The following is a 16,822-nucleotide window of genomic DNA, read 5'->3' on the forward strand; positions in this document are numbered from 1 at the left end:
CGTAAATTCCTTATCATGTCAGCATCATAAGTAATCTTGTTTTTTTCATGCCCCTCTTCGTCATGTTCCTTAATCAACACTATTTGCATATAATTATGTCTGGAGGCGAATGCATTTAGACAGTTCGAAATCATTTTTTTTAAAATAAGAGGAGTGAGCCAAGGGTTATGATGGAATGGACTCTTTTTCAAGAGGGAAGTAAACGTTTCGAGCGTTGTCCAACATGTAACAAAAAACATCTTTTTTTTTTAAAAATTCTTTCCATGTCTGTTTGGGATCCATAAACCACAAACTATTCTGGATATAGTTTAAAAACATAGAATTTTTAACTATAACTACGTGTAATAAATACCACTTTCACAAGCCCTTTAAGTACGCTACTTGTAACGACTTTTTGCAAAACAAGATTGTACAACAAAGCCCAATTACAGATTTCAGTGTTTATTTTTTGGAACAGAAGCACTAAACACAGGAAGAAAACACATTGTTGGTTTGCCACAATTTTATTCTGATTTGGGGTTCAGGAGCCTTTCTTTTGTTTTTTTTACCGTGTATTGAATTTAACAGGTTTAACAGCCGTTGTGTCGTTATTTAAAGACCAGTCCCTCAGTGTATTCTGCCAAAGCATTATTTACAGATAAATTTTTACCGTGCATTGCAGGACATAGAGTTAGCGATGCAGTTCTGTCTGTGTCGTGATAATCAGACATTATTAATAATCATATTTAATGATGTAATAGTCATGTTTTGCGGTATAACATCTCTTTTAAGGCAGTGCATGTGGGGACAAAGCAAAATGTTATTCCCGACTCACTGTCTTGTTTGCAGCTAGTCACACAGGCTCAAACTTGCTGCAAAACACACCGAAACAGAGCTGTCCCCTTTACCCAAATGTCTACTATTGGAGATTGAGTGCGTGAAACCCACCCCTGACGAAAACGGCGTGGTTTCGCCCTCAATTGGCTTGCGTGTGTCAGCATGCACTTGCCCTGTTACACAAAACTCGTAGTTGCAATGACTCAACTCAACATTTTATAGTTAAAAGAATGTTATAAGGTCACAGCACAATCAAGAGGGTGCCGAATTGGTGTCTTAAAAAAAATTGTGCCCACATTGCAAGCAGTACGGCCTATGCCTACCGCTTTTGAAGCAAAGCTATTCAGAGTTGCGTTCCTTTGGGCGTATCTTGGATTTCTAAAGGTAGGGGAAATCACCGTCACAGCCGGGGGGGGGCGACAGACCGAGTGCTAGCTATTATAAATATTGACTGGGCCCTGCACGTTTAGTTTGTAATCGTTATTCCAAAACCGACCAACAAGGGCGTTCAGCGACCCTTCGTTTTCCAGTATGCCCAGTTGGATGCATGGCCCTGGACAAAAAACCTTTGTGTCATTTTATAACGCGCATAATCTCTACTTTAAAGTGATACCATGATCCTTGCTGAAAGGTATATAGTATGGTCGCATTAATACCTTACAGTTTCATGACCTCTTTTTGAAACACCCTGTATGGCTCACAGGGTGTTTTTCTATTATCCACTCAGAGCAAGTACACAGAATACAGTTGATTGGGCGACAGTATTATTCGCCTGGACAAAAATAGAGCAGACGCCACAGGCACAGCAGATCTGAGCACAACAAGCATGGAGATTCTCTGGCTTGGGAGAGGTGGGCACTTCTTCAATACTTCCCCCACAGGCTGAAGAGTCTCCTGCAGACGCATGTGTACCCCCCTCCCCATGGCTGATAATCCACCTTGGCCAAAAAGTCATGCTTTAGCCCCTTGCAGCTAGCCTTGCCACATTGCAATAGTCCGCGATTCTTCCAAGGGTCATGTACGTCAGGACGTGAGGGTGGCTGTGCCCGCACTGACCCTCATTCTTTGACCTGCCCATTTTCACCATTGATAACACGGTACCTCCTGTGCGTTTAAAAAAAAACCCCAAAAACCATCATAATCTTAGGGTGCAAAGTATTGATATTCAAGCCTTATCGATCAAGGTTAAGTTTGTATTGTGATCATATCAAAACAGGTATAAACCACCCACGGCGTCGCATCTCACATTTGGTCTCTTTGGCGTAACACTGGCAGTCATCATGGGCGATACCGAGCAAATCAAAGCGATGATGCCAGACTTGATTAATGGCAAAACACACGAACAACTAGAAGACGAATGGGAGACTGAAAACATTAAGCGGTGGGGCTGCCACGTCTGGAACGGAGTCAGACTCCCGTTTCTTATACCGCAAACAAATCTGGAAGCTCTGAGGAGTTTCGAAGTACGAGATGATGACGTGTTTATCTTCTCCTATCCGAGATCAGGTAAGGCATGACCCACTACTGTATTAATAACAAATGATTTTTCCAATTTCGAAAACTATGAATACACTCAACAAAAAAATAGGCTAAACGAGAGTTTCAGGGAACTCGCAATTTTGAAAACTTTACTAAATTCTGACGGGCTTACCTTTAGAAGTGCAGATAGTCAGTTGGCTAAAAACCTGCCATACGCAGTTTCGGGGTATACTCTTTGAAAATTTCAGAAATTATTCCTCAAACCCCGAAGTATACATATCGATTTAAGACCATTTTTTTTAGCTGGAAGAGTGTTTTTAGGCGACTTTTATCGAGCCGGGAGGCAGACGACGCATTAAATCGCTTTCGATAACCCAATTGAAAACGTTCGTACTAATTGGAAATCCCTCCGGCTTGGACTGTGTAAAAAGATTCGAAATTGGCACAGCTTCATTAACAGTCAACTGTAGGCATGAGTGGACTGCACTCACGCCGATCGCCACGCCATGTATTATGATTGTATCCCTTGCGTGCGTGATATGTAATGTACACAAGCGAGTAGTACCGGTGCCAGTGAATATGGTGTACTATTTACGACACACATTTCTCTCTCTCTCTCTAGCCTCCCTCAAGGCGACGCAACTACACGACGCGACGGCACGACGGCTCCCTTGCGTCGTGCCGTCGGGTCGCAACGTCGCCTTCTTGCCATTACTTTTGTACACATACGACGCGTCGCGTCGTGCCGTCGCCCGTCGCATCGTACCGTCGTGCGTCGTGTCGTGTATCGCGTCGCCTATTACGTCGCCTGAAGCACGACGCGACGCACGACACGACGCACGACGCGACGCGTCGTGTGCTGTCGCCCTTTATTTCTTGGTATTTATAGAGGGCGCCTTCACTGTTTTTTTTTTCATTTCCGCCCCGGTACTTGAATAGTAGGGTACAGTCCACTAATTCAAGCCCTATTGAAAAATAGTGTAAAATCGGCACCCTTCAGGGCCCAATAACATGCATACCAACATCCTTGAGATTGCTGAAACACAAATAAAATTATTGTCTGGTCCCTAATCTTTCGATTTCCTTTCAATTTATTGTGGGCTAACCAATTACATTTTTAATCATTCCCACAAAACAAAAGATTGCAGACATTTTTCAAGAGGCAACCCTCAACCTTTTTGGGCACTTGGGACATGGTATTCGCTCTTTGTACGCTGCCACTATGGGCATGCAGAGCCTTGAACTGACAGCTTTTGAAATATTCTCCAATCGTACAGTATAGCTGGTAAAAGAACTCCCGCAGCATCATGCCCAAAATTACTTACCAACACACACGGAAAAAGCTGCCAGATCGAGGCTCTGCATGCCTATGGCGGTAGCGTACAAAGAGCGAATAGGTAGCAGGTCCTGTCTCTGTTAGTGTTCTTTTTAATGGCTACTTTCTAACTTTGTGTTTTCATTAAGAGTGGGTTGTTGAAGAAAAGGTTTGTTTGTTTTTTTAATCAAATGTAATTAGAAAGAGCGACACGACCAACTATCAGCCTTGTCTCCAGGAAATAAATAACATGAGCCACAATGTTGTTTTAACTTTTCCTGCTCTAATTTTGATCTTCCTAATAATTATGTAATATAATTGATTTTGTTCCCCTATTTTTTGAAATCCTAACTCCCCCAAAATTAGGACATACAATTTGTGTGGGTTGCTTGGCAGCGCGTGTGGGCAGTTGGTAGCAGAACTTGCAACCAGCCACATTATCAGGAGCTGATAATTTACCTAGCCAGTGACCTTCCACTTTACTTGACTACTGGACTGAACAGAGACTGTTCTGTTGTCTCTCTGTGATTTCTCCTTCCATCGAACCTGCCATACTTGCAAATTCGTCCCTGTCCTGCTCAAGGCAAAACCATTACCAGTGTAAGCCTATTGAACCACACATGCATACGTTGCTGGACAGTGGGTGGCCTAGACCAGAGCCACATGAAATCCGTTCCGAAACCTGATTAAGTCAAGGAGAAGGAAACACTGTGCACTTGAACCCTGAACATCATATAGCCCACACATCTTCGGCATCCATTCGAGCTCTTTTTACTGCAAGCCTTTCTACTGCAAACTCTACAGCTATTTGCCAGGTCAAGACAAGCCAAGTCGTCCCCTACTTCAGCAATAGATCTTCTTCAAGCTAGGCCCTTTATTTATTTTCATTGCTAATTCATAATGTTTTCTGTTAAACAGAATCCCTGTTTTTTCTCATTATCAAAAAGATGCTTTCTCTAACGTCAAAGTATTTGTATTTTCCTAAACCGTGCGTAACTTGTCACTATATAAGCCGGAAACGAATTAATTCTCACTGGTTAGCTGATAATAAAAGGCGTAAACTAGTAAACAAATAAATAATGTAAGTAGGTGTCATGGTTCTCATATTATGTCCGCTACAATAAGATACAAAAATAAATCATTATAACGTGTTTGCTAATGTAAGATGCGGATCAGAGGCTAAATTATACATGTGTGTGGCCAAACAGAGTTGAAAAAAAGACAGGGCCACAATGATAATAGCGTTTGTATAATGTTTTATTCGGAAACACAGACTAATATCATTGAAAGTGTGGTGCTGATGAAGGTAACGAGGAAGACTGGCCTGGACGAAGACTAAGACGGAATATTCTGAGGGTTTTATAGAGCAGGCTCGGTGGTAACTTCCTAAACCCGTGGTCAAACTTGCGGCCATACAATTGTAGACAAATTGTCTGGGGAATTGGGAGTACTACTTAGAAATTACCGGGATGGACCACGGAGAAATACCGGTATTTATAAGATTACAAATCTACCACAAATGGGAACTGCATCGACAGTATTAAAAAGAAATCATTGGCTGGGTTTAACGAGTGACAAATTCTGGGCTTCCACTTATTATGAGAGAGCAGTTCCTACATATGCAGATTTTCCTTTTGCTCTTTTTTTCTTTTTTTAATAAAATATGACAGAAATTAATTCTAATCGAGGAGTGGATAAGATAAAAACAAGAACAAATCAATACCGAAGAATAAACAGCATGTACTTTGCAAGCACGGGGGACAGAAATGAAAGAGTAAAAGCGCCCTCTATCAATACCATGAAGCAAAGGGTGACAGCGCACGACGTGTCGCGTCGTGCGTCCTGTCGTGAGTCGTGTCGTGCTTCAGGCGACGTAATAGGCGACGCGATGCACGACGTACGACGCAACGTACGACGGTACGACGCAATAGGCGACGGAGGGGGGACGTTTAGGCAGAAAAAAATGCAACAAGGAAAGGACCTAAGACGGCACGACGCGACGGGCGACGCGACGCGTCGTGTGTGTACAAAATTAATGGCAAGAAGGCGACATTGCGACCCGACGGCACGACGCAAGGGAGCCGTCGTGCCGTTGCGTCGTGTAGTTGCGTGGCCTGGAGGGAGGCTAGGGAGAGAGAGAAATGTGTGTCGTAAAAAGTACACCATAAGAGAATGATGGCAGTGGAGAGATTTGCCACCGTTTGTTACGAGAAAACAATCTTCATTGTTCTGTTTGTTCAATACCTCGTTTGAGTACAAAACCAATCATTGAAAATGACAGAATCGTGCCACTGGACAGGATAACTGTGTATTTTAAGCTGGTTTGAGTTGAAATATTTCGACACAGCCAACGAAGGAGTGACTTAGTTCAGTTGGGTCGGCTAAGTTGTCGTTTTGTTTTGTGTTTGTGTAAGTTTTGTGTTTGATACCCGACCAGCCGACCACTATTTTGACTGTGCGTTTCGTTCGTTCGCAAAAAACGCAAAACCCATTCCTACGGTTTTTGATCCGTCCATTTGACGTTAAAGTGTATTCAGAATATGAAATAGTATCGAAAGATATCAGTGGTCCCTTGAAAAATCAGTAGACCATGCAAAGATCCATTTGTGCCCGAAATACTTTTTTGTGCATTTGCATTTGTGTGCATGTGCATGACGCGTGGCAGTCACGACAATACGATTTTGATGTGTTTTACATGAGGTTGTTAATTTAAACGGTGGCGGTAGAGATAATTTTTGGTGTAAGCCTAATTACTCTGATTAACTGTTATTATAGAATTATCAGCCACCATGGAAGATGAAGGGTCTCCTGCCAAAATCAAACCCATGGACTTCAGTTTTTGCATAAAATGCCGGAAGGAAGAGAAAACGAAAAACTGTTAACGCCCAAAGAGTTGTTTTCATATGAAACGAAACTTTTTTTGCAAAAGGTTAATTTGAGGGCTGAATTTGGTAATCCTGGCTTCATTAGTACTGCAAAAAGACTGTGGGGATTTACAAGTCAAGATCTTCTTGAGAAAGATGCAAAAATGTCACAGGAATCAGTGATACCACCTCAAGCTGTAAAATTAAAAGAGACAAAAATAAGTGGCAATATAGTGATCCTCAGGCCACGAGAAATGACCACCCGCCTTCGCCTTCTGGAAATTTAGTCACCAGACCGTCGATTTAACAGTTCAATTATCCGGAGTGTTTCTTCTGTCAGGGAGCAGATATAGTAATATAAAAAAACGTGCTAAAGTGCAAACTGTCAGGCCCGTTGCCTGGCGAGAGACTGGGGGGAGAAGGGTTCAACCCCAAAATTGGAACCTTTGGCACTGTGAACACATATTTCATACAAAGGCCTATCACAATATGCTTTGGAAAACAACATTCAAAAGTTGCATGTCTGTCGCGAACCAAAGATTGCATGTAAGACTTGTGAACGGTATATTGAATAAACTTTTAAAAAATACATTGATTTCAAACTCTTTGAAAGACCTGAAATGTGGATATTTGCCGGAACTTCCTAACAGTACATATGACTGGAGATTGACTCATTAATATGCAGAATCGTGGCGACCTTGAGCTTGAGAATCAACGCATAAGCTGTGGCTTGTATGCCGAATATTACAGTCTATTTAAAATATTCAGTACACACACACCAAAAAGAAAGAAAGGGGAAAAAAGACCACAAACATGCGGATCTCAAAAGCGAGCGGGGGGGGGGCAGGGTTCGTTCCAACCTCTTGACCCCCCCCCCACCTACGGGTTTGACTGTGGAAGTGTAATCCAAGAGATTCTAATAAGTATCTGTAGTAATAATTATTCGTGGAAGGTATGTACAGCTTAAATACGCAATAGCAGAAGGGGACCTGCTTTCAAGGGATGTACATGTAGTTTACCACAACATTTGCAAGATTGGAGCAGAGCGCAAAGTGTGCAGTGTCCTAAAAGATGCACGAGTCAGGCAGGTGTAGACACGAGCCTTTGTCGCTGCGGAGATTGAGTTCTTTTTTATTATCTGCAAGAGCAAAATGCTTCTGGGGCAATAAATAATAAGTAATAGAAGCACATGGCATATTTGTTGCAGCAAAAACACATAGAGCATTATTTGCTAAAATATCAAAAATGTACCAATTGATGTTGTCACGGTCACGTCATAGGGGTAAAGGGCCAGGTGTACTACGCTCCAAATAAGTATGACGCGAGGCAGTTGATAATGCCCGGGACGAACGATCTGATCTGAATTCAGTTTTCAAATGTGAAAAAAAATTCAAAGGTGCCATTTCAAATATAAGAAAAATGAAAAGTCATGCAGCTTAAAAGGATCCCTGGATGGATCAAGTGACTGTGGTATTCCTGTTGAACTTCTGACTAAGAAAACATAGATTCTGCATGGTCGTAAAATTGCTACAACTAAGGTTCAAGAGCAAACTTTTGTTACATCTTCTGAAATAATCTCTCATTGTTGATGTACCAAGTAATAAAACAAAAAATACTAAGTGCAACATAACTGGCAATCCAAACTGCACACCCGTCCATCTTACAATTCTGACAAATTAGGGCTCCATTAGAAACAATTCAGAGTACATGGCCAATAAGCTGTAGGCTATGGGAGCAGGAATTAGTTCTCAAGCAAACCAAACTGGATCCGCCCATGCTTGGATGGACAAGGGAAGATAATGGTTAAGTGCCAGTGTTGTCAAAAATTCCCCCAGCCCCACACTTTGTTGATGAACTTGCGCGATGCAAATTTTCGCCAGCAATCCTAGTTCCACCAACAACTGTGCAACTTCAAGATGCACCTGCAAAGCCACAAGTCTTGTTTGCAATAAACTCTACAGATGTGAAGCCGAGGAGAAGTGTGAAAATACCGGCAGTCATCCGGATACTCTCACTTCTTATGAATAGATGACCAATGTTATTTTCCAGTGGCATGTTGTACAAGCCCCAAAATATATGTATTGAAAAAAAAATCACATGCAGTGTACAACATAATCTATTTTGACTGTCCAGGGTTTCTAAATTATCTTCAAAACTGAAACGATCAGATCCCTGTTCTTATTTTTGAAACAGAAATCTTTTGTCACCAACCAGTACACAGTGTATTATGTATACACAATGTGTAAAATGTTATACGAAAATATTAGGCTGATGAGTAAAAGTAAACTTTGGTTGTAACAAGATTGAGATCTACATCAAACATAACGTTCGCCAAGGATTGTTCTCATTTCCGTTTTTAATGCACCCAGCTGGTGCAGAAAGGTAGACAGAAACCTGTCTAAACTTCTGTTAAGGTAACAATATTCATTACGTTTTTAACATTTTGAAAGCCGACATTATATTATTAAAGGAGTTCACTCCAGCTTTGTGAAGCAAAAAAAGGCTGGGGGATCTGAGATCAAGATATTCTCCAACTGTTTTTGTGTTTATTTCTTTCCAAAAAGGTTCTCACTGGCTAAACGAAATAATTCATTATATTCTTAACGATGGGAAGGGAGATTTTGACCGCACTTTCATGGCCAGTATGTTGGAGGTCACGCCTAATCTAGACCCAACAAAAACGGAGAGCACTACTCCTGCGTACAAGATTAACGCAGCCATGAAGTCACCTAGGTGCATTGCAAGCCACTGCTCGGAGTGGTTCCGGCCCCCTCAAATCTTGACAACAAACGCTAAGGTGAGTTACTTTGGGGAAGAAACTCCCTTAACAAATCACTGTATGATCTAACACGGTCACATATTTCAACTCAATTTATTAATTCGTTTCAGGCCATTAACATTTGTTTCCACACAGTGGAGACATTATCCTAAAAGCCGCAGCTTAGGGTATAGGGAATATATAGGGAAGCTGACTAGGTGCTTGTAAATGATTTTAAAGATGAACAAAGAGATTGACTAAAGCGGGATCCGAACATTCGACCTCTGGAACGCCGTACCAGTGCTCTACCAACTGAGCTATCCAGCCATATATAGGTGGTTCTTCTCATCTGTCAACATCTTTGTTTTGGGGTGGGGCTAGCCAGAAACCTGAAACACCACGTAGCCAGGGATCATGCCCCAAAAACGATACAACCTAGGAAGTGGTTAACAGCTAACATAGGGCTGGATAGCTCGGTTGGTAAAGCACTTGTACGGTGTTCCAGAGGTTGCAGGTTCAAATTCTGCTCTAGTCAATCTCTTTGGTTAATATAAGGGGCAAATTATAGAACATGAGAATTACTTTGAATCATCGGAATAATGAGGAATCTTTACCTTTGACCTCAAAGTTTTTGTATCACCAGAGGGCGCCCTAGCAGATTACTGGTGAAATATCCTGTTGATCAAATAACTGTGACGCCGAGCCCCTCCGACGAAAGCGCGGCGCGTCGGACGGCACGCCGGAGAGTCCCTAAGCGGCTTGGGACGAGTCCGTTGGCACCAAAGTATACCGTCCCCCAAGAAAGTTGGTCTCCGTCGAGATGATGGCCAATCTGATTGGTCGAAACTTGATGACGTAACCCGGACAGACCTGACTTGAAATAAACTTCGCCGGGATACAACAATTAATAAGCGGCTTGTTTATTCATCAACGCACTCAACCAATACACAAGTAGAGGGCGCTATTGACGGGGAGACTGTGTGATTATACGGCCGAGTCGGGCGGTTTGTTCCCATGTGTTCACGAACAGCTCGATTTGTTGTTCGTGGGTCGGCCACTCGAACGCCGGGAACAAACAACCAGTTATCGATGGTAGTTAGTGACAAGCAACATGCACATGGCGGCGTCCATGTACATGTAGGTTACATTATTCGGGAGTTAATGTTTGGATGGGCTGAATTCTTTTCTATATAAACAGGAACGTTCATTTCTGTGTTACGGAAAATAATTAATGTTAATTTTGCAAAACTTCCCATTGTCTATGGCTTTGGAAGCCATCTCTCTACTTTTTGCAGCTGTTCAAAAATTAAAATCTCACGAGTTTTTCCGTGTGTTCCGGTGAAACCCTGACGAGGAGGTGGTGTGTAATCCTGTTCCAAGAACAGTGTTCTTGAGTCGTGTTCCCGCCGTTCGAGCGCGAGAACAAGAAACCCGTGTCCAGAACAGGCCGCCCCTAATTATTTTCCGTAACACAGAAATGAACGTTCCTGTTTATATAGAAAAGAATTGAGCCCATCCCAACATTAACTCTCGAATAATGTAGCCTACATGGACGCCGCCATGTTGCATGTTGCTTGTCACTAACTACCAACGATAACGTACCGGTTATTTGTTCCCGGCGTTCGAGCGGCCGACCCACGAACAACAAATCAAGCTGTTCGTGAACATACGGGAACAAGCCGCCCGAACTCGGCCATAACTTTCAATCGTTACGTACAAACATCAACAACAAGTGTTAAGGAAACAGTTAAGAAATCTCAAATAGAGTGATTGATATTTGTCCTCGTTTTTGTCTTTTTTAAAGGTCGTGTGTGTGGCCCGAAACCCGAAGGATGTGATTGTTTCTGTTTGCAAAATGATGCCAACCTGGACATTTGACGAGATTTTCTGGGCATTTTGCCACGATAAATGTAGGCTTGGGTATATCAAATTTATTCTTATGGCCCGCCTCCCCATACTTTACTTAATCTGATATTACTTTCGCAAGTCTGTATATTCATATTTTCCTTTTCTCTGGATGGAGCTAGTCCATACTTCAGTCAGAATGAATTTACTGCATCTAGCCTAGAACATGCCAGTTAATGCTATTGCAATTTGAATATCTCCAAACTATCAGTGGTAGAAATCATTTAAAAATGTAAATTTTCTCGGATGCAACAAGAAATCAAACACGATCACACTGATAAGAAGAGAAAAGAACCATTGATGATTTATTACTGAGTACGTCAAACACTTCAAGTATCGACAGGGTTGTAGGCCGCAGTCGTGTACAATGATTAGATTAGATTAGATTCTGCAATATCCTGTCAATGTTATCCCTGTGACTTTTAACTCGTCGAATCCAGCGAATGTCGCTGCAAACGTTTCCTGACTTGATTTCTTCTGAAGTATGAACCAGCCTTTACACTTCTATCTGCTTTCAACTTGAAGGTTTACCTGAGGTGGGGTAAGGTTCTTGGATCCGAAGATGGGCCCCATGTTTCTTTTCCTTTTTTATTGTCTGACGTTTTGCTTGCCTTTCTTTTATTTTTGTCACTTTTTTTACTGCTTCACTACGCCCATCTCTACTTTTGCCGTTCATTTTTTTCCTTTATGCTTTTTATATTCTCAGTGATGCATGGGTCTTGGTTTGATCACGTCCTTGAATACTGGAAGCAGAGGGGAAAGAAGAATTTTCTGTTTCTAAAATACGAAGATCTCCATAAGGTTTGTGTGAGAAAAAAAATTGGTTGCTTGATTTAATGGGTAGATTAGAGAGGGCAAGGCTGTAGGCTATAGGATCATTAGTCATATGACATGTAATAATGTTCTACATCACATTGGAGTGCTGTGCTGGGAGCGAAGAACATGCAATTTAAAATTACAGCTAATAATGTGTAACCGTCAGCATTGTTACATTGATCGTGCTGTGTACATACACGTACCATAAACAGCTACTGTGGAATAATTGGCATTACTTTTGTCTGCGTTTTACCAACATGAAATTTCGTTCAAGATAGTGGAAGGCACATCCGAGAATTTAACATGAAAAATACACCAAAATCAAGTCAAGGTGTTGGCAATGTTGTTCGTGTGTGCATTGTCCAATTTTGGTTCGTATTGATCAAATCAAAGTATTGGCAAACGCAGAGTGTTTAAATTGAAAACTGTTTTACTAAATTCCTATTTTTTTCTGGACATGTTTGTAAACAAAAAATTTAATTTCTTCTACCAAATCCCCTTTTATCGTACCGTGTGCATACAAAACAGAATTCAATGACGGTTATGGCCGTGGTATGTAAGATACACTGAACATAGGTTATATATTAGTTTGACGGTCAATTTGTATTTTTGCTGGTGTTTCGTAATATATCAACCAAAATTAAATCAAAATGCTTGCCCATAATGGACCTCACCTGCAGCTTGGGCCATTATCAGCGGCCACGCCGTTTGTACGTTTATATAGGCTCCACCACACTTTTATTCCCTTATCAAAAAAGTTTCATATATTATATTGTGACTTTTGGGGGACTTGGAGATAGATTTGCTATCCAAAACCATTGATTTGTTGACAAAAACCCTGGACTAATCTGAAGCACGCAAGGTCAAACTTTCAGATTGTAAGGTGTCAGTGACGTCACCGGGAGATACGTTTACACCAAGGATGCATTCAGCTATGTCTGTCTGGTAGTGCCTCTTGACACGAAGTGTGTTAAAGTGCTATAGAGCTTGAAAGTTGGTCCCTGATGGCGCGCTTCCAGAACCCTTGAATAGGAAAAATAACGTGTAAAGATTTCAGAATTTGTAATATTTTTTCGTGCAGTTTCTTATTAAAAAATCCAATTTGGTAAAAGGGCTTAAAAAATATTTACTAGTATATCAATTTATAGTGGTGGCAAAGGTATAAGTAACGTGCGGGTACCAGCGAATCCGAGTACATTATACTCTGAGTACTTAAGGGGCAGAGTACAAGTACACTGGTGACGAGTCCGCGTCCCAAAGCACTGAGTCAGAGTACATTCAAGGCCAAGACTTGGTACTGGACAGTGTCTGTGAAAAACAGAATATAAATAAACAAATGGAATACTAACATGAACACACACACACATCTATATTACTTTAACACAACATGCAACAATCACCTTTACCGAGTAGTTAAAACATTCAAGATTTATTTGTGCAAGAATGTTCACATTATGACATGTAAATGAATTCTCCACCAGTTTGTGTTCAGCTAGAGAGTCTAACCGAACACATATGGATAAGTGGGTAGATATCAGGACTAAGACAACCATTTGTTGCCAAGACTGAGACCTTTAGGTTGGAAAATGATAAAAATCATGGAACCTTGTGGCTAAAGATTGAAACAGAAGAAAATGACGCGTGAAAAGTATAAGAAAAAATGGCATACTGGAAATGCCGACATATTCAGTTGTGAAAAAGCTCGTAAAAAAGTGCAACAAAACCTTTGTCAGTCCATGTGCGCGCACCATGCCATCGGGTAACGAAGTTACTCTCATGGCGCAAGACCTAGGCTCATATCGGCGCTACGATTCCCTGTAATATAAAAATTTTAGGTCTAGACCGTGGTTCCTGTCCCGTACATAGTCTCCAGACGTCTTACAGAAGTCCTTGGAACGTAGGGACCTGTAGCAGGTAACGAAACCGCTCAATGCACAAATTAAGTAGGAGCTAATACAATACAACCCACAACCTCCTACTATCAATGCAGATGTCTTAACCACTCGGCCACAGAGCTGGTCGTGGTGGTCTGGCCTGTCCAAGTCAGATGTAGCAGCGGGTACCGCCAAATCATTTAAGAACACATCTGCACTGGTGGCAGCAGGTCATGGGTTCGAGTCCCACTCCAGTTAGCTTGTGATTTTTTTCACAAACTATGGGACAAGAAGGAACGTCGGCGTGTGTCGGTTTAAGGGCAAAACCCGTGAATAAATTAACACCATGCCGTCAAAAAATACTTTTCGCGTTGCGTTACGTGGCCATAATAGTGCAACACAACCTACCCATGCACTGCAAAGAAAGAAGGGGTTAGTGTAGCGGTGTTAAGACCATTGTTTAATTAGCATTGGATCGGCAGTGTGTAGGTCTAAGTTCATGCCTGTCTGCGTAGGCGTCATAGTGCCTACACGCCCGTCCAATTTCTTATGGAGAATCATTCTAATAACATTTTCTACTCCACCATTGCATTACTTGGTCATGCACTTGAAATCACCCGGCCCGTGCTTCCGGTAGAAATTAGAAGTGCCTAATTTGTTTTAAATTGACCTATCGCCACAACCCCATGGACTTTGGTACATCGAGCTTTGCTTGTCTCAGATTTTGCGCAATTATTACGTATACTGTGTAATTGGACAGTGGATCGCTCAATCTGTTCATAAGCCCCGCCAACCTTAGTAAGGGCATTGATCAAAATACGAGCACTGGCTAATATTGAAGGATGCCCTTTTGTCAGGTGGCGCAGAACCTTAGCAACGGTTGCTAATAGTTGTCGACACTGGCTCAGTCAAACTAACGAGACAAATCAACACGTTGACTTTGAAGGGTGAAACATTTGAGGGAGAGCACGAGAATACAGCATTTTCTTCGTACGCCTTAGCTAATAAGCACTATACATGTATACTGTTATATACACTCCGTATCGCTCGGTAATGTTTAGGGCCTCTTGCATATTATTAATGCATAACGATGGTGTCTGAAATCGGCGGAAGGGTTTTCTTCGAGGCTAGTGTTTTTTGATGTTCAATTTACCATAAAAAAAGAGAGCTGAGCCAACTTGTCATTTCAAAATTATAGCTTTGTTAAGTGTCGTTAAAAGGTTCATTAGCGGAAAGCAAGATTCGTTTTTGTATTTCTTGGAAAACGCTTCTTAGACACCATTTTTTGCTTGAAAATTAGAAGAAAAGCGTTGTCTGTTTATTTTGATTAAGCATGATCGAACAAAACTGGACGGTACATTACGCTGACCAAAACTCGTGAGTTCTGAGAAATGTCAACTTTTCCTGTTTTCAGGACCTCAAGGGGTGTATTTGTAAACTCGCTGAGCTCGTCGAGAAGGATCTAGCTGATGATGTCATTAACGGTATCATAGAGTGCGTGACCTTTGATGGCATGAAGAAGTCATATCAACAGGTTGTTAATAAGTATGGGGAGAAAGGGAAAGAGATGATCACCCTGTTTGATATACCACACCTCAGGAAAGGTAAGAATATGGACCCCAGTATAAGAAATGTCATAGCAAAAATTCCTTTTGGTATTCAGTTAAACCTTTTCTGAAATTAATCCGCCAAACTTCTTACGTCTGTATTAAGAGCAAGGTTTGACCAAGTGAAGGACATTAATCACCTCAAAAGACTATTGAGATCGAAATGCTTAGATATTAATAGAATATTATTTTGTAATCTGTCTTACAGAACGTGTACCTAAGTGAAGACAAATAACACTCTTTGAAAATCTGAAAATAATTAACACTTGAAAAGAGTGGCAGTGGATACAACTTGGTGCAGCCTTGTTTGTTTCCCCCTTTTTATCATCATTCAGGACGAGTTGGTGACTGGAAAAACTTCTTTACAGTGACACAGAACGCCATCTTCGACAAGATCTACGCCCAGAGAATGGAAGGAACCGGCTTGGAATTTGACTTTGAGATTTAAGATCTTGCTGTTGAAGGGCCTGCGATTTAACAGTGCCACAACGCCATGCTGATTTTTTCTAGGCCTGCAAAACGCCAAATAAGAAATTCCTTTAAGGTTAACAGACATTGAAAACATTTTGTTCTCGTAAAATATTTCAAAAAGCGCTAAATACCTCACCTCATTAAGGGAGATTTTGCGTCTCCCTGCCCACAAAAATCCCCTTTTGGCCGTTTGCACTCCAAGGCAGATTGGATGAAGTCATCGGTTTGGAGGTTATGTTCCTAAGATTTGTTTCATAAATCGGCTTTATGGTCGATCAAGATTTCGCACAACATTTGGGTGCTGAACAGTGGTTTTATTTTGTTTCTAATGTTTTCCGTACGTATTGTTTGTTTATATGTGTTTCCTTTACATTTAAGAAGGAAAGAATTTGAGTGCCTATCACTGACATTGCTGATTTAATGGGGGCTTCAGACTATCCCGTAAACTTTTATATAGATCACAGAGCTTTTTCATATTAAGCACAACCCAAAACGTAGAAATGGAATTGTACAACACACAGATATATTTTAAGAAATTTGTTTTATTTACATAAACTTTGGAAACAACATAAATTTATTGGTCACTACATTTGATATTGTAGATGGATTAACAATTTCACATGTGCCATCACACCAGGGAAGTTGTAAAGAAATATATTGAAAAAGAACATTCAGAAGAGTATAAAAACTGCAAATAAACACCACTTTGGTCACCTAGCAGCAAGAAGCCTTGCAACGTGTGGATTTTCAGCACTGACTTAAGAAACAATAACATGTTAATGTATGATACGACGCACATGTTTGTACTTAAATTATAAATTACTTTTACGCTAAAATTGACCTAGTTTTCACACGGATGAATTAATTTTCATCCCAATATTGGAATGTACGTGCAAATACCGACTCATGTCAAATAA

At 41.1% G+C, this 16,822-nt stretch overlaps 1 protein-coding gene across 1 annotated transcript; it reads left to right on the forward strand.

The window, feature by feature from the left end:
- The first annotated feature begins 1,536 nt into the window (after positions 1-1,536).
- On the forward strand, positions 1,537-16,342 carry LOC110975352 (sulfotransferase 1C3-like). The gene is made up of 7 exons (XM_087132938.1): positions 1,537-1,667; positions 2,033-2,322; positions 9,039-9,271; positions 11,037-11,142; positions 11,844-11,938; positions 15,242-15,431; positions 15,770-16,342. The coding sequence occupies exons 2-7, from the start codon at positions 2,097-2,099 to the stop codon at positions 15,880-15,882; spliced, it is 963 nt and encodes a 320-aa protein (XP_086989064.1). The 5' UTR covers positions 1,537-1,667; positions 2,033-2,096; the 3' UTR covers positions 15,883-16,342.
- The last annotated feature ends 480 nt before the right edge of the window (positions 16,343-16,822 follow it).

The sequence above is a fragment of the Acanthaster planci genome, linkage group LG02 (genome assembly GCF_054643075.1).
Source record: "Acanthaster planci isolate LZ-2023a linkage group LG02, COTS_SCS, whole genome shotgun sequence".
Classification (NCBI taxonomy): Eukaryota; Metazoa; Echinodermata; class Asteroidea; order Valvatida; family Acanthasteridae; genus Acanthaster; species Acanthaster planci.